General features: G+C 36.0%; 1 protein-coding gene across 5 annotated transcripts in view; it reads left to right on the top strand.

The window, feature by feature from the left end:
• Nucleotides 1–18,220, top strand: part of LOC110826712 (pseudouridylate synthase RPUSD2) — a 210,933-nt gene extending 192,713 nt beyond the window's left edge. For 4 of the 5 annotated variants that reach the window (XM_087357759.1, XM_087357760.1, XM_022057609.2 and 1 more), the window contains 6 exons: nt 879–966; nt 5,624–5,844; nt 6,566–6,756; nt 7,054–7,275; nt 7,537–7,847; nt 7,982–18,220. In XM_087357759.1, the coding sequence (XP_087213885.1) occupies nt 879–966; nt 5,624–5,844; nt 6,566–6,756; nt 7,054–7,275; nt 7,537–7,847; nt 7,982–8,053 (1,105 nt within the window). In that variant the 3' untranslated portion in view covers nt 8,054–18,220. Of the gene's footprint in view, nt 1–878; nt 967–3,022; nt 3,111–5,623; nt 5,845–6,565; nt 6,757–7,053; nt 7,276–7,536; nt 7,848–7,981 lie in introns of all 5 variants that reach the window. The other variant, XM_087357758.1, reaches the window with a different exon arrangement.
• Nucleotides 18,221–18,699: the final 479 nt, after the last annotated feature.

The raw sequence follows: 18,699 nt of genomic DNA, 5'->3' as shown, positions 1-18,699 counted from the left end.
TGTAACACCGCAGGGACTTATGTGTAGATATCAACATCTAAAAGCAACATACTGTAGACCAACATCAGCATCTTCACTGTCATGAGAACTTTGAATCTCACAAGAGATAGTGGTCACTCATAAGTTTAATGATTCAGCAGTAAATCTCCAGCGTGCTAACGCATCAGAAAATCTCGTGGACATTAACAGTTAATAACTTGCAACAAATGAGCCATGTTTGGCTCCTCTCCAGCCTCTTCAGCTCATTGGATTTGGCAGCTCAGTCATAAATTGTTAGTCACTGTACCCCGGTTGTCTGTCCGTCCTCTATCATTTAGATATCCGCGCACATCTGGGTGCATTGAAACACAGTAATGGATCAGAGATGGAGAATTTTGGCCGGCAGCCAGGCCATTGGTTCGCAGATCTGTGGCTACCCAGTCACTAACTCTCTTTACACTGTTGATATCTCAGCTCGCTGTGTAGCTTTCCTTCAGTACTCTTTTATCTTCGCTAAGTCAATGTGCTGGCCACCACAGAGTAATGATACCGTAGCAGTGCAATGGTGGTATTGTGATCTTGAAACACGACTTGCAAACAAGTATAATTTTTTTTTTACTTTATTTGTCATGTAAGTGTTATTAAAAACATTTTGGAAATTGCTTCTACTTCTGTCTTCAGGAGAAAGGAAGACAAAATCCTGATCTGTTAGGCCCCCTGGTGACCAGAAGTGTGTTTTTAATAACGTCTTGTTGATGGATAAAGTCCAAAAAAACAGTTTAACACAGTTGTTTTTCACAATTATCAGAACCTTTAAACTTTGGAGTATAAGTTTTGTTCCTCTACCTCCCCCCTATAGTGTGTGATTGTGACAAGACTGCATTATTGGTTTGTTTCAGGCATGAAGTCCCCGTTACCTCCGACCCTATCACCATAGTTCACATGGACGAGGACATTGTGGTTGTTAACAAACCTGCCTCCATCCCTGTAAGTGGGCAACAAGACTGCCTGTCTGTCTCTGGTAGCTCATTCTCTTGTTTTATACCATACCATACCATCACGTCTGTCCTTTTATCTTCATTTGCCAAAACAGTATTTGCATCACCTATCGATAGATTCCTATAACTGTCGGCAGTTCCATGGATACGGGGAGGTTTAAATTCCCAACTAAATGGCTGCCAGCTGGACTCTAACTACAGGAATATTTTCAAGTTTTAATTGCATGTTTTAATTAATTTTGAGTGATGCTGTGAGTGAGTTGGAGGAAATGAATAACAGCATCAGAGTCTGAGAAATACGTTCCCTGTCATGAAGACCAAAGGAGATTCTACGTACTTATGTATGTTCATTCTTTATGTCCATGTCATGATGGCATTGAGCCCTCTATGTTGATGTATTTTCATTTTTCATTTTCAAAGTTTGAGAAAGAAATTTGCAGGTAATAATTATCTGTTTTAGGTGTTTGCTGTATGTAGATTAGGTTCAATACAAAGTTAAGGGACGTGAGGTGATTAAAATATTTACAGTAATTTTCTTATCATAATTTAGTTACACCAGAAATCAATATATTTATACATTTTATACAATGAATGAGCCTGAATACATTAGATCCACATTCTAACCAATGATTGCATCCAGTACTGTTATTCTGGTTGATAGACCAGTTTTATAAAAACACATTATAACAAATATGATGGGGGATTACATATCTAGAGTTTAAAATTACTGTACGTAATTTCATTGAAATAAATTTCTTCACATATTGTAAAATTCGTCATGTGAAATGTTATGGTCCTTATTCATTACAGATGAAGGGTAATATTTTTTTGTATATAGAATGGAACTGGGGCACATTTTTCTTTGCATACTTCAGTTTACCCTGCTAATCATAATTTGAATAATGTTCCATCACCTCCACTGAGGTGTGTGGTATGCATGACCTGCGAGCACATTGTCACAACCTCTGTCCTTAGCTGGGACGTCTCTACTGACCTGGCACTTTTCTGCGTGCAGAATAAGGAAATTTACTCAACTGGTAAATACAGAAGTAGGTTATCTGTTTTAATGTGTACCATAGTTAACACTTGTCAGAATTATAAAATGTAGTTTAGTAATTCAAAAATAATAATATATGTTTATTCAGAAGACTTCTTTCAACCGATGTCATATTTAAATGAGCTGGATAGTGTCTTCTGTTCTTTCTCCTCAGCATGCTCTGTAAGTAAGAATTTGTTACGCAACTTACGTGTGATCATTGCAACCAAGAGTGTGAAAGCATGGGTGATGCAAATATCATGCACCCTGTATGCTACGTGGATAGTTCCGTAGTCTAATTTGTTTTGCCTTGTGCATTATACCATTCCTATGAACTACCCCTCATTGCTTCATTTCCCAGGTGCGTACAGAACATCGGCAGCCCAAATAAACTGGGGACTACCTCTATTTGATTTGCACCTGTAATATTTGCAACCCTCAAAACTAACTTCACATACCAAGAGAAAAGTGAGAGCTTATATCAGTGGTTAGAGTGTGATTTTTATGTGCCATATTTAAATTTCTTTCCAGACCATTTATTGATGACGTTTAAAGTCCTCTATTCATTTGAAAGAGTACAAATTGTTTTATGTTACAGTTGTGCATTCCTCAAGTATAGAATTCAGACATTGTAGAATTTGATGCATGAGATTCATTCTGAAAATAAGCATTGATTTACTTCCTGAAAACAGCGCACCAAATCTTGTTCATTTTTCAAGATACATATTTGCCATATTGTGCAGTGTCCATGAAATTTTGATGTTTTAATATGAGAACTATTTTTTATCAGCTATGAACTGTAACTGGCTGTGGTAAAGTATTCAAAATCTGAACCAGTTTGGCTCCAGCCGCATACACTTTATGGTGCTAGTTGGGAATATGTGTGTGAGGTTGGTTTTGAGCGTCATGTGACTGACTCCCTGTTTGACGGGCATGCCGAGCAAAGCTTCCAGTAACATGGCAAGCGGCAGAAAGGGCTCAGCTGAGGCGTAATGTGGTTGTATTGCAGACATGAGACCCCAGTCCTAGCAAAACCCATCAAGCTAATTCATGTAGATGAAGACATTGTGGTGCTGGATAAACCGTGTTCTCTTCCGGTGAGTATGTCAGTGTGATTTAACGTCCCAGGGTATCGCAACATCATACCCCAAGTTCTTTGCATCTGCTCCTTTCCATTTTAAGTGTGTGAGAAATTACACATTTTTTTTAAAAAACAATGCACTCCTGAAGTTCCCTCAGAGTTTTAGGATATTTCAACAGTACTAATTGCACATCTTTGGCTCTCAGCGATAAGCTGCATTGAACGTTGAAAATTATCCATTTTGGCATACATTGCAGTTTCCATCTTCAGGCCGAATCTGTAATGGTTGGGCATTTTTGGAAAGTACATAAGGTAGTCAGTAGTAGAGGAATTTGATTTGATGATGCCCATTGGTGGAGTGGAAGAGCGTGTTGCCATATTATGGGAGATAAACATATGGCTAAGGAAAAAGGTGAAGGAAACTATTCTCACCACATGTCTGTTAAAAATGTTTTCGTCGCCTCTTCCTTGGTCATATGTTCATTGGATAGCAGCCCACTCTTGTGTTCCACCAAGCAGCACCAACAAATAAAAATCTCCACCCATTCCCTGCCCAGTATAAGACTGCCAGAAATATATAACCATTACAGGTTCATTCTAAAGATGGAAAATGCAGTATTTGCTGAAATTTTGGATAATTGTGAACATCTGACACAGCTCATCTCCAAAATCCAAAGTTGTACACTGAACTCCAGCTGTATAAACCTAAGGACAAGAAGTCCTGATTGTGTTATGTACGAGTCAAATTAATCCCTGTTAATCAGTTGTTAAAATAAGACATTTTGTGTCCATACACCAGCTTCTCACCATGAGGGTCTGGGTTTGTGCCCAGGTTAATCCATATGGAGTATGTGGTACGTGTAGTGGCACTGAGACAGGTTGTTCTTTGAGTCAGTTTGTCTCTCCCCTGTCAGTATCATTCCAGTGATATTTTATCTTTGCTCACATAATAGCTCCGGGGCAGACGCGGGCCATTAGCAGTCACAGTTGCACAGAGGCATGGTATCACCCCACTGCAACAGTAAAGGTTTATAAACATTTCTCCAAAGTCAGTAATAATATTTAGGCAGACACACAGGTTGCTTTTAACAAGAGTGGAGAGCTATTTTACATCAGAGTATACTCCTCCGCCCCCTTGATGTTCATCTGTTGCTGTATATATCTGTTGCTGCTAAGCTAATTGCACGACATGTACAGACTGCATGGTGTAATGAAATATTTTTCATTTTATTTCATTAATATTTACCACTAAAAATGTTTAAAATAGACGTTTTATGTCTTGTTATTAAGATCTGTATTTCGGATTTTATAACATTTTTGTGCACTCAGCTGCCACTTACAATATTTGTAAGTTATGTTTCAGATGCTTGTAGTTTCATTATATAAAATTAAAGCTAACAAAAATTAAATTGCTAGATAACTTTCAGCATAGACCCACAATATCGTAACTTTAAAAATTAAGATTGAAAGTGATGATGAAATGTGTATTAGGGACCAAGAAATGGTGCCACATCTAAAATATTTTGCATATCGCACACTCTTTCATCATTGCATTTTGACAAAAAGTAACTGGATTTAAGATCGTTGACATTAATTAATGTTTTAGGAACTTCAGGAGTATGTGGACTTCAACACGTTAATTTTTTGTTGCCTTTAAAGCCTCGCGTTAATTAAAGTTTTGAGTGAATGCTGTTAGAATCATCGTCTGAATATTGTTTGTCGAATTAAGAAAAACAGTACTGTTGAAATTTCCTGTTCCATCATTGTATGTTCATAATCTGTGTTATGTTCAGATCTTTTTTCCTTTGGCTTAAATTCTGAACCCATAAATGGGAAAATGAGTAAATAAATAGACCACTTGCTCACATCATAGCCTCTTCTGCCTAGCAAGAGACCATGTGGAGATCTGTGTTTTCTGTGCTGATTCCATTGTGCAATTCCTACACCTCTTTTACATACCCTCCCTTCTTACAGTGAAACTAATTTATATAATGATCTTTTTCAGATGCATTTTGACAGTGTTATAATTGTTATTTGAATATAATACCAAGGCACCACTGTTCTTGGAAACTTTAAATTAGCACTTGCTTGTTATAATCCGTTTCATATTAATAATATTTCATTTACATCTGTTACAAATCAGTTCGGTAATGCTGCATAACAGGATACCGCATACCCCAAGGAATTCCTTTTATGCCGCAAAATGAATGCTACCTTTACCTCAGCAAGTTGTGTTACGCACTTAGCAGTTTTTCTCACAAAATACTGGTACTGACTTTTCCATGTAAAAGGAATTTCATGGATGGTTTAAAATTCTTTTATGTTTACTGCAGATATAAGCTGTTGGCTTATGAATCCAGCAGACGATCTGAAAACATTAATTCAGATAATTTGTTTGTGTGAATTATTTATCATGTTATTGTGTCAGTTATTTTAATTTTGATGAGTGCACATGCTCATTTTATAAAGCAAGTTTTAGTACCATTAAATATGCGTCTCTTACACTTCCTATCTTTCTTTTCACTTTAGGTCCACCCTTGTGGGCGTTACCGCCACAATACCGTGGTGTTTATTCTTGCCAAGGAGTATAACCTGAAGAACCTTCGAACCATTCACCGGCTGGACCGCCTCACTTCTGGTCTATTACTCTTTGGACGTACTCCTAAAAAGGCCCGATCCATGGAACATCAGATCCGTAATCGCCAGGTTCAAAAGGAGTACGTGTGTAGAGTGGAAGGAGAATTTCCCAGGTGCAGCCTTCAATTTTGATTTCTGTACACAAAGCTTTGGTTATAATGAACATTAGTTTTGTGATGACCTGCTGGAAGCCTCTCATTTTGTACTTCATTTAATCGAACCTAACCTAACCTAATAACCAACAATTGTAATCATATAGTATTGTTATGTTTTTGTGTTGTTAGCAGTTTTCCTTCATTTTAATTTGGTCTCATTTTCAAATCTCAGCACAAAGACTGGCAATCTGATTAATGTTTTTTATACTTTTCCTTAGTCTTTTCAGACAAATGCCATGGTATAATGCAGGATGAAATATCTTGTTTTCCCAGCAGTATGCACAAGACTGTAGGATGCGCGAAGGGAGTAGGCACATCCAACAGGAGGCCTGGTTATGTCATCTTACAACAGGAATGTTTTGTGATAAATAATTGAATGTTTGGGTTGGTGTGTCATTACAAGTCAGTTATAGCGTCTGGCTGGAATTTGAACCAGTCTCCTCTTGGGTGTACCACTTTACCAGTGTGCTTGATGGGGAATAATAATTAAGTAAGAGAAAGGTATAATTAACACTGCAGTAAATATGAATGAAAAGTTAAAAACAAGTGCTGTTTAAAAACTGAAGTTCAGCACAAAAGTAAGTTTTCTTCTTCTTCTGTTATTGTTGTTGTTTTAGTCTGTTTTTAGTTTGTTGGTAATAATTTTCACATGTTTATTTAATATTTTGTGTATTTTCAGTGAGGTGATTGAGTGCCAAGAACCAATTGAAGTGGTGAGTTACAAGATTGGAGTCTGTAAGGTGTCGCCCAAAGGAAAGACATGCACGACAACGTTCCAGAAGCTCGGTTATAATGGCAAGACGAGCATCATCTCGTGCAAGCCACATACTGGGAGGATGCACCAGATCAGAGTTCACCTTCAGTATTTAGGTAAGCTCGTGCTTGGCGGATTCTTACATTCATCAAAACTAATTAATTCTTTCAATCTGTATTAATTTTTATGTTGAATTATTAGGTAATATGGCCGTCGAGCTCCAGGAATTCTCAGTGGAAGGGCAGGAGGTTATCATCAGATTTGTAAGCACTGGTAGCATCAGCGGCACATATAATTACAGATGACGTTGACTACAGAAGCCTAACACTAAATGTATCTTGTTACAGATGAAACATTATTGCTTCTTCTGTCAGTATAAATGAAGCTTACTTGATGATTTTTTTCTTTGGCAGGGTACCCTGTGGTAAATGATCCACTCTATAATCACACGGTCTTCGGTCCTGAAAAAGGGAGAGGCGGTAACATAGGAAAGACGGATGAAGAGCTTATTCAGGACCTCATAAATATCCACAATGCAGAGAACTGGCTTGGCATGGATGGAGACTCTGAACTCAGCATGTTTAAGTCCCTCAAGGGCGACATGGAGGATGGGCTTAACCCATTGTCAGGGAAAGGTAAAGTCAACTACTAAAAATCTGTGACAGCTTCCAATTTATTACAGTGCAGTTACGTTGGACACTGTTCATTGTCTGAAGCATGTTTTATATGTTCCCATCCTCAGAGGATTATTTGTAATATGTATTTTATTGTCGATGTTGATATTTTGGGTTGTAATGATGTGTCGAGTTGTTAGTCCTGTTAGTGTTCCACGTAGACCATGATTGACAAATATATTTACAATTTTTATTTCTGTGTTGTGTGTTCTCGGAGTGAAGTGGGACTAGCAGAGGATGATGGAGACGTAAGCCGAGAAGCATCACCCTGTGAGGAGTCATGTGAGAATGATGTGGTGGGGAGTGTTGGCCATCAGGAAGAATCTCTTTCTTCAGTGGTGTCTCAAAGAAACGCTGTTCTGTGTCGAACAAATAAAGTGACGGTGGCTACGCAGACTGGACACGAAGCACCAGACCTAGCATTCAACCCTGACAAAATGTCTACAGATAAACACTGCTATGAATGTAAAGTGCGTTACAGAGACCCAAAGCCTAGAGACCTTGTCATGTACCTACATGCATGGAAATACAAGGTATGGTGAGGACAGCTTGAAGCTTCCAACGTGATGTCCTTTTTGATAATATAATAGTTGTTACAAACATAATAAAAATGCAGTATTTAGAGATAGCATGTTCTTTGCTAATGTCATGCTCAAATTTTCTGCAGGGTCCAGGCTGGTCATACGAGACAGAGCTACCTGATTGGGCGCGAGTAGACTGGACAGAGCAGGATGATTGAGCCGTGTCAAATGTCACAACACCCATCCATACAGACAACTACATGTAGGGTCCAACAACCAATCAAAGAACTTTCAACTAGCATTTCTTAATAACAAAGAAGTCCTTCTTGCAAGGATCACTGTTAGTGTTTCTTATTTATAAATGCCAGCGTTTTTATTGAATGGTATGATACTTAGGGAATGTTACAAATTTTGTACTTTTAAGGGAAGAAACAAACAAAATACTTATTTGTTTTCAGGCTTGTAAGCAGAATGAAACATAATTCATAACCATCTATCATTGGAAATTACATAAGGTGATTAGTTAAACAGAACCATTGGCTGTGTGTCAGGAGTTCGGTAAGGGTGACCAGAACCAAAAGAAATATTTTCCAGTTGTGTATAGACGGACTCATAATTCCACGTATTCTAATTGTCTCTATTCTTACATTGTAGGTTGCTTCAGCTTTCCATTCAGTTTTTACCGTTCAAAATATTGCTATTTTTAAAGTATAATACACTTTAGCATACCAGTCAAATGTTTCTTTCTGAAATACATGTGTCCCATAAAGTTGTGTCCGTTAACAAAATAAATACATTTTAATAAACCAAACATATGTCAGCAATGGCACCTTGTGAACTGGCAGATGTAGTGTAGGCATTTAAAGTGACTACTGTTAGCTTTGTGGCACGGTTGACATTGGTGAGCAGCTGACTGAGAAGCGGCCACGAAAGTTGCTGCCGTGTATACATCTTTTTGGGACATCCTGTATATTTCTAATGCTGAATCAACTTCTCATGAAGAATTCTCAGCACTTTGATAAAGTTCTTATCAGGACTGTCTGGTATGTGTAGATGTTACGATATCAGATTTGTGTCGGCAGGTGGTCACCCTGGGTTTATGCAGCAGGTGGCTTTGCTGTCTACAGGAACATTCTTTATTGGTACATACAGAGGTGAAAATTAAAATTACATTTCATAACCTGGAACGGCATTGCTGTCAATACTATATGCATTAAAAGACCAAGAAATTTAACTGATAGAGTAACATTTTTTAAATCATACTATCAAACTAAAATGTTTTGATACGCATTGCGACAGATTTATGTAAACATAAAATATATGATGTATCTGTTCGTCACAGTAATTTCTTATGGCTGGTACATAAGATTTGTGTGTGTGTGTGTGCATGTGCCCACATGTGTGTGAGAGAGAGAGAGCAAGAAAGAGTGTACAGTAGATGGTGACGATGTTAAGCAGGAAGTTTCTTGTGGTGAAACAGTTTCTTTTAATTTCACCTTGGCGTATTAACCAGTCCTGTGAATGTAAGCGCTGTATATTTTCTGTGATGATTTAAGAGGGGATGGTTTCCTAGGTAATGTATTCTATTGACAAGTGCACAAAAATACAAGTGAATGATGAAGTGCATAACATATGAGCTTCCCCCTCAGCCTTGTGTTTATAAATAACATTAAATTGTACAGTAGAATTACAGACTGTGCCTTGGAAACATTGTGTGTTTTTTCAAAATTAGATGACCACATACTCTACATACCTGTTTTACACCACGTGTAGTCGCTTGCTTGCTTGCTTACTCTGATTGTGTGTTTATGTTGGTTTCTTAACATATTCAGATGCAGCTTGGAACTCATGAAACTATCTCCCCATGCCAAGAGACAAGATTTTGCAATTATAGTTTTAAACCTGTATTTTTTAAGTAGTCTAATCCATATAAATTTGACAGTCTTTGTGCAAGAATTTTCACTCATGATTGCTTTGTTTGAAAGTGAATCTATGATGACTGTCATTGACAAATGATGTTGCACGTGAACAGACTTCATGAATTTCATGTGATGGCCAGCGCATGGCAGGAATTCCCGTACGAGCAGTGGAGCCCAGTAAGTAAGTGTCATGTCTGCCTCGTTGATGGACTGGAGATAATGATACTATGGTGAGATCTTTCTATATATTGTTTCAACTGTCCTTTATTGGTAACCATACTGCAGAGCCATCTACACCGATTGTGACATAAGCTGCAAAAAAAAAAGTTGTATGCCACACAAGAAATTTCTGACTGTGAATCTGAATTTGTTAAGTGATGCATGGCTTTGTGAATAACTAACTGCTATCAGTAGTGAACCAGTGGCTGACTGATAGAAGTAGCTGTCCCCCCCCCCCCTCCTTTTAAATTTAAAAGACTTTGTAAAGAATGCCTATGATATATTGTGGTTAGCACAGTAAACTCAATAATTATCATGTTGAGGTAATTAATGGATATGTTGATTTATATTGTAGTTGTTGAATATTGTGTTTGAAATAAAATAATCGATGTTACCGCAGACAATACAGGGGAAGCTGTAAATTGAAGTTCCCAAACAAAGACGTTAGAATGTTTGTGGAGCAAATGGAAAAATGTGAGATATTAAATTTTACTGTAATTGTCTCTTTCAGTTCACCATGGACTGGCTGCAGAACTTGGCAGATAGAATATCTAATAATAATAATTATTATTATTTAATATGTATTATTTTAAATGAATTCCTCGTCTCTTCCCCCCCCCCCAATGAAAGATACAACCAATGTGTGTTGCATTTGCATACACATGCACATATTTTAAAGTAAAAAAGTAAATTATGTAACATATATATATATTTATAAATAAATTCAGATTTTATTTCAAAAACTAGGAAGAAGAAAGAAAGAAAGAATATTGGCCTTTATTTGTATTTCCTGTTGCTACAGATTGTTGTTTTTTATGAGTTACAAATTGATCTTCTCGCGTTCATTCTGTAGCATAAATTTTGAATCAGCAGTCTTCATTTATGTAACTCCCAAAGAGATTCTGTTATCATGTATGAATAATACATGTCCGTACCAATGTAGTCATAATTTTACGAATGTTTCTTGTACCGTTTCCATCTTTAGATCTTGCCCAGTGTCCTTGTATACGATTTTATCCCTTCTTGTTTCTTAACAGTCTGTAGAAACTTTATATTTGCTTCTTGTAATATCCTGACATCTCTCTTACTACCAAAATTATGCCAAGAATGTGACAGAGATGATACATTGTCTTATGTGTGTCTGGGAATAGGCAGTATGAGGGAAGTCTTCTTCTGTTTTGTGACCGGCTGTGCCATTCTTAACTGTTCAACACTTTTTAACTTCTCAAAAATAATTACTAGGTTGTTTCATGAAAACTGAATAAGAGAGACATCTATGCCAAAGATAAAACAGCGTTAAATGCTTGAAAGTTCATTGGGGAAGGAATGCATATCATGACATGTAAATGTCTGTAAATTTGTAATTTCAAAATGTGCAAGATAAACTTCTGCATAGCCTATATATCATTTTCCCTAATTTAGGCAAGCAATTTGGTGAATAAGGCAACTGATTAGTCTGAAGTAGTAACAAATATTCTCTTTTATTATTATTTGAAGTTAACTGGCTGTCCACACTGGGAAATTCAGAGCCCTGTGGGTTTCAAGTTGTGCCTGATTATTTTCATATTAATTTTATATCCATAATTATCATTGGTAGCAAAATTATATATAAATTAAATATACAGTATTATATCTGGTAAGGTATTGAGCTAGTTTTGTCAACTAACATGTGCAAATAAAATATTGTTTCCAAAAATTGTAATGAAATCGATTGACAGTTAACAATTCTTTGTTGTTACTGTAATAAATGTTTTTGATGATTTATGTTTGATACTGAAAAAGACCCAACCTTTGACACTAAAAACAATAAATTCTGGGAACAACTTATGATACCTATTTTTCTTAAAATTGATCAGTTTATATGGTGATGTTAGCAGGAATTATGTATTGAAGATTATAGAATTTGCAGACTGATTTGTATCCCTAATCTCCACTATTACAAATTCTGTGTGATTTTGTTGAAGATAATTTTAATTTCACACAATCATCATTTTTGTTACTGTTTACATATAAAAATAAATATTTCATACAGAATTTGTAGGTATGTTTATGATCAATCTCCATGCAAAATTTAACATGCCTAGCTCCAGTGATTCGTAGTTATTAACATCAAATCAAAAGCAAAGAGCGTAGTTCGTGAAGGTGTCATGTTGCTGTTTTATATTCTGCAAAACAATTGCCTTAACAAGAGTTGCATATTTTTTGAAGATCTATTACCACACACATTTTCATGACCCAATGCTAGTTCTCTTGTAGTGGCACTAGTGTCATTCTCACTTCACAAGTTCTTACAGCTGCCATGTTGGTATTATTGATAGAAAAAGATTTAAAAGTTACAAAGGCAATATGGCCTCCAGTGGCTGCAGGCTGTTCATATCAAGTTTCATGAAAATCTGTTGATTTCTTTTGAGGGGACAAATATATGCATATGATGTAAGCCAATTTTCTCTTTTAAAATGAGAAGAATTGGCTTCGAATAGCAGCCTCATAAAAGTCCCTATTCCATTTCAATCTGTATGAAAGGGAAATCTCCATTTCATTATTATGCTAATGAAACATATTTATGCTTGCCAACTCAGAGAAACATTATTATTATGTTAAGATTTGTAATATCTGAAATGCATGAAACCATCAGTCTGTTAAATCTTTCAAATGGTACAAATCTTTGCTGTCTTAAATTTATACTTGTGGTCTGTCACCATAACTGACAGTTTTGCAGTAAAAAATGAGGCAAGATCTACAGAATAAGTGGATAGCTCCAGCCTAATTAATCCATAATTATTTTCTTTTATTTGTGAATGAGCCCGTAACCTTTATTGGCTGTGGGTCACAACTTGTGTTGTTAAGCTAAATCCTTAAACCCCAGAGTTAAAGTCTGACTGGCAGACCCATTGTACTGGAATTAAAATCTATTTTCATGTGAAAATGGTTATAGTGTAAAGTGCTGAAACTGTGTTATCTTTTAGTATCTTCTATACTGAACTGTCATGCAGGTTTCGATATTCTTTTGATTTATATGTTCAATGTAACTTGAAAATTAAACTTGCACGAAGCTGAATGTTGGTACCTTACATTGTCAAGAGATGATGAGACACTTCTTTTCACTTCACTTCAAGTAGGACTGGTTTAAAAGTGATTTTATCTGCTTTGTATCCTGGGAAAGATTTTTAAAATCATGTATTTCCATCAGCGTATGAAACTGAAAGAGAATGTGCATGCAACAGAGAAGTATGATTTAGGACTGTCATATGTGTGCTTGTTTCCTAATTTGTCATATTTTCATTGTTCTCATGGTTCAAAGATGGTTTCTTCTGGGCTGTAGCACCATGTAGTCATCATGATGAGTCATTGCCCTGATGACAGCAGCAAGGATCTCTAAAACAATTATAAACCAGACTTCATTGGTTCTAAAACTCAGAAGACATTCATTTTTGTACTTAGGATTGTTTGATAATTTCCATCTAATCATCATTACAAATATATTCGTTATAGATTAATTTATAATGAGTTATATTTAACCCATTCACATCCGTAAGCATACGTGTGTGCTCCAGTCCACAGTCCATGCAAGTATACTAATGCACAAAGTGTGGAGTGCTCAAAGTGGTTCATGCCACAGTCTACGAATGGTGATATGTTACTACATGATTAATGTTGATGGATTTCTGCAGTTAATTTCGTGCTATACTCTTTCATAAATTCTCTAGGATGCAGGTGACACTTGAAGATCAGTGAAAGTACTTTTTAATAATTCATAGATGAGGCATATTTGTAATAATTATAATCACTTTTAAAAAGGGGTGGTGTCTTAGGGTGGGCTACTTGAAGTGCCAAAAGATGTGGATGGGTTTAATGCAAGTGATGTGTAGGAATTTATCTTTGATGTAATTCATACATATGAAATTTTTATTTTGGATGTAACATAAAGAAACTTCTTATGTTACTTACTAAATATGGCCATTGTTTCTGTCAGTACATGTTAAGTACAGAGGTTTTGATAGATAAAGTGTGTGAAAAGTAGGTCTCATGATTTTGAGGGTATGTGTGTTTACATACTTATTACATTATCATAAATATAAACTTTCTCAGAGTTAAGTTAACCACGCACCTTCCATAATGGAATGAATCTTGAAAATATACAGCATTGAACTTGAGTGTCTTATGTGTAGATATTACCATTTTTACTGAAATTATTGCTTTAGCTATAAATATTCAAATTGGAGATGGTTAATGAGACCATGTGTTGATCATGCTTACGTGAAAATTTTGAAAATTATATTTATGAATTGCCATTCCATCCCTTCCAGATATATGTATACATAAGTGTATATATAATATGTGTGTGTGTTTTCTCCCTACATTCAGAATAATTGAATTAAAAAGTTGTTTATTTGCAGTATGAAATTTACATTGATCAAAGAGTGCCGCAGTTGCCATCAGAGAGCAAAGTTTTCAACATGCAGCTGTATCGATTGTACTTTAGCGTAAAAAATTCTTTCAAACTTTTATATTTTATCCTTTTTTGTTGTTGTTTATTGTCCTATAACAGGAGTCAGGAGTCAGAAACCAGTGGTCCTTGAGCTGCAGGCAACTCTTTCAACATAACTTTTTTTTACTAAATTCTTTGATCCTTTTTTATTTCCATACGGATCTGTGGGTTATAATAGAAAAGTCAGGGCTTATTTATGTAGGGGTTATATAGTGGAACCTCAATATAATGCAGTTTTCGGGGGACAGCTTCAGTACCTGTGTTTTTGTGAAATATGTAATCATGTTGGGGGACATAATCACGTCCGCGGTATAACAAGGCATGGTATATCGAGGATTCACTGTCTTATTGTATTTTATTAACTTGCACAAATTAAATGAAATGTTATATAAACCAGTACAAACGAGGTTGGTGTGAAATCTTTTACTCAATATTACAGAGATAGCTCCTCCGTTAATTGGTTGCTGACCCTTGTCTTATGATGTCATTTACAATAGCTATTTATTTTCTGTATTTTTCATTAACTTCAATGATAACCTTTTTGCGATTAATTATTTGGATGTCTGATTATCTGATAAAAGGCTTTATGTCTTGGAAGTGTTTACCGTTGTTCGATAGACCACATGTACTTGAACCATTTCAGTTCTTTTGTTATTCTCAGATTTATGCCGACAGTTCTGACGAACTTAGGTGTAAAGAAAGAAAAGAAGACTGTTACAGTTTATCATGTGTTCGGATAAGTTAGTTTTGAAGGGTAATGCATGTCAGGGTCTGTTTGACATGTGGAAAATCATGCTCCAGTCTAATGTCATACTGATTTTGGCAATTCTGAAATTCAAGCAAAATAATAGTGCTTGGTAGCATGTCATACTCAAACATCAAAATATACAGAACTAGAGAATTAAATATAATGGAGCTGAATGTTTATAAATAAAATCATATGATATTTTAAACCGTGAATCATACTCTACAGATGGGCTGGCTGATTTACTGTTTTCTCCTTTACTACTGGACACTGATATGAAAAGGACATGTTCTTAGTGACAGGTATTATTCACCAGGAGACAATAATTTAAGAATTATGGGCACATTTACTTTACACTAGAGGGATTTCAGTAAATGTTTATGCCTTTGTTATGGAGAGGAATCTTATGGTGTATAAAATATTTTAATAAAGCAATATTACAAGGATTAGATGGGTGGGGTATACATGGGGAATGTGAGAAGTATGTACAAAATTTTTGTCGGAAATCCTGAAAGAAGAGGCCAGTCAGAAGACCAAAGGTTAATATTAAAATGGAGAAATATAGTGGGAGGGTGTGGACTGATTTCATCTGGCTGAGGATGGGGACTGCCCGTGGACTTCTGTAAACATTACAATGAACCTTTGGGTTTCGTAAAAGATGGGAAATTTCTTGACCAGCTGAGTGCAAAATGAGCTTCTTAAGAAGGACTGTGCACTGTCATGGAGATTGTTACTAGATTCTATATGATTTTCTTTCAAACTCTGGTAGCATATCATTGTCATGTTTGTGACATAACTTTTGTTGTGTGCAACAATTATGATCAGTTTACAGGTGGACATTTATGAACCCCGGAAAGAAACTTGAGCTATGCCAGGACAGCCTTCTATTTACAGAAGTTAGAAGCTAATCATGTACGTTGATACATGAGTATCTAAATGAATTAGCCAAACTTCATAAATAATGTGGTTTTCTTAACTGTTGTGAACCATAATATATTTTTGTAAATAAACCTTCACAGGGCCTAAAATTGTGCTATTAAAATGTCTCAGTCTGTCAATTTGACTAATTTAGAGTTGATGTACTTTGACTTCAATTTCTCAGGTACCATTACCTTTCTCAGGAATTTGGTGCTTGAAGGAAGGGCAGATCTTAATACCATTTCAATTTAATTTATTTTAATATAATGGGTATTGATGAAAAGCTGACTTTCTTAAAAGAATTTGCCATGTGATACTTTGACTTTTATTTCTCTTCAAAATACAACAAAAATTAAATGTGAAAACTTTTACATAAATTATATCAAACTGTAATATGTTATAATTCTTAATGTTACTTTATCTAGTTTATTGTGGCTATTGGAATGGAGTAAATTTCTTTCAATTGTATGTGTTTAAATGTGTTGGTTATTCGTAAGGGATGTAAAACGTATAGCTGAATATTAATTTTGTGGCACACATTCAGAGTAAAGATGTCTTGTTTATAGTTCCCTGTTAGTTAGTATTTAATGACAGACTTGAGTTAGATATTATTCAGCGTAGACTCCAGGTCTAGGAGTGGAAAGAAACAATTTGAGTTGGTTACAACTGCTGTGAACTAGATATAGAATCAAGATTCATTCTTACCTGAATTTCTGGAAGGTAAAATGTTTTACGGTTAGTGGTTTATTATTTGTTTTAAAATTAGAATAGCAATCAAATTTATGTTGTGACAGTTTGTATTCCTGTAACAGGAAATGTACAATATGACCCAGTATAAAGTAGGTAGAAAATTAAATGTTTACTGAATGTAGTATACCTCATAAATTAATTTTACAGTAATATTAACAATCGAAATGATATGTTGAGAGCAAAACAAATATGGCCTGCTTCATGCCAAGGACGTTAAGGGGAAAAGGACTAGCTCCTACTTGTTCTTGACCTTGACCTTGACACTAGGTTAGAGTGAGTGGTCAGTGTCATGCCCTGGCCACTCTTCTTCCTCCAGGGGAAAGATTCCTGGTATCCATTGGATAGGAGATTGTGTGGGCCGCAGAGCTGGTCTGGATGCAGAGGCTGATAGGAAAATCTTTGGACCTCTCAGGATCAAAGCCTGGTCATTCAGTCCATGGTCAAATGCTGTATTGACTGAACTTCCGTAGCTCCTGAGGGCACTTAAGCCATTGTTTAACCGTTATTGGCCATGCATCACGCCTTAGGTCTGGTCCAGCTGACTACCACAGTGAAACTAACACCTGTCTTTGACACAACAAAATGAGTATGTGCGCTCACATTGGTGTCGACTCTTGGGTTGGTTTATACTGGGCTGTAGTGTACTTAAGAGCAATAAGGGAGAAACTTCAGCATGTTTACATACTTTACATTCTCCTGAGTTCCAACCAAGTTATTTATATTAAAAAAAATTGTATTTGGGTGAAATCAGATCAGTGTCTTTAGCTTATCTCCCAATCTCAGACTGGTACTGTATTTTTATGGAGGGGCACTGGTACAATCATCTGGTCGGCAGTAAACACTCTTGAACGTAAGTAAGTAAGTGTGGTGTTCGATGTAAATATCTTCGCTACTAAATTACAGTGTTTATATGAATTATTTCAGTTCTTCCTTCTAGTATGTAATGTGCATTTTGTATATAGCATTTGTATGACCTATTGTGAATGAATTTCCCATATCAAGGAACGGTTACAAAGTGACATCAGAATTCAGCAACTTCAGTATTTTAGTTTTAAGCACAGTATTTGCACAAATAAAAGAAGCCATTGGGGACAATTTTGTTGCTTACTAAATCATCTAAAACAGGTCATGTAAAAGAAAATTTTCTGCAAGTGCCTCTTATGTTAATTGATTTTTAAAACCCTAATCCCCACATTGTAGCATTCCGTGCAAGCTGGCTTCTGTGCAACAGGGTATATTATTAATGACCAAGGGGTTGGATTGTGTTACAGAGAAGTGTACAAAATGAAAGAAAAGACGTTTGTTATTTCATTTGACTATTAAAGGGATTATACTCTGACAATAATGTTGAGTTTGAACTTCAACTCTTTGACCCATTAATTCTCAAGGAATAGGGCAGGGTACTCCTTCCAAGTCCTTTCCTCTTACATCTGAACTGACATTCCAGTATGTGTAATCATAACATTGATATTGCCAGGTTCTGTGTTACAGGTTTTGCAGGAATTGTCAGGCTTTCATAAGAATCGAAAGTAGATGTTCAGGTATTTGCCAAATGTGGTTTATATACAATAACTCTTTATGACAAAGGTACTCGTGATGCTTAGCCAAAATCGAACTTGTATTATAAAACTGCTTTTATTCTAACACCAGCCAAGTGCTGAATTAGAGATAAGCACCTGAGCCAGGGGGGTATGATAATGTGCTGCTTGGTTATCATACACATAATGGAGTGTAGCATGAGTCTACACATGTGTTGTCACCAAATGAGGGGGATGGACATTCTACTTATCCCTTGTGATTCTTCCTGGCCTTTTTTCTCCGCCA

The sequence above is a fragment of the Zootermopsis nevadensis genome, unplaced genomic scaffold, assembly GCF_977971745.1.
Source record: "Zootermopsis nevadensis isolate Lab colony 2312 unplaced genomic scaffold, Znev_1.0 Znev_ptg000028l, whole genome shotgun sequence".
Taxonomy (NCBI): domain Eukaryota; kingdom Metazoa; phylum Arthropoda; class Insecta; order Blattodea; family Termopsidae; genus Zootermopsis; species Zootermopsis nevadensis.
Note: the sequence above shows the minus strand (reverse complement) of the source record. Positions and strands in the feature narration are given on the sequence as shown.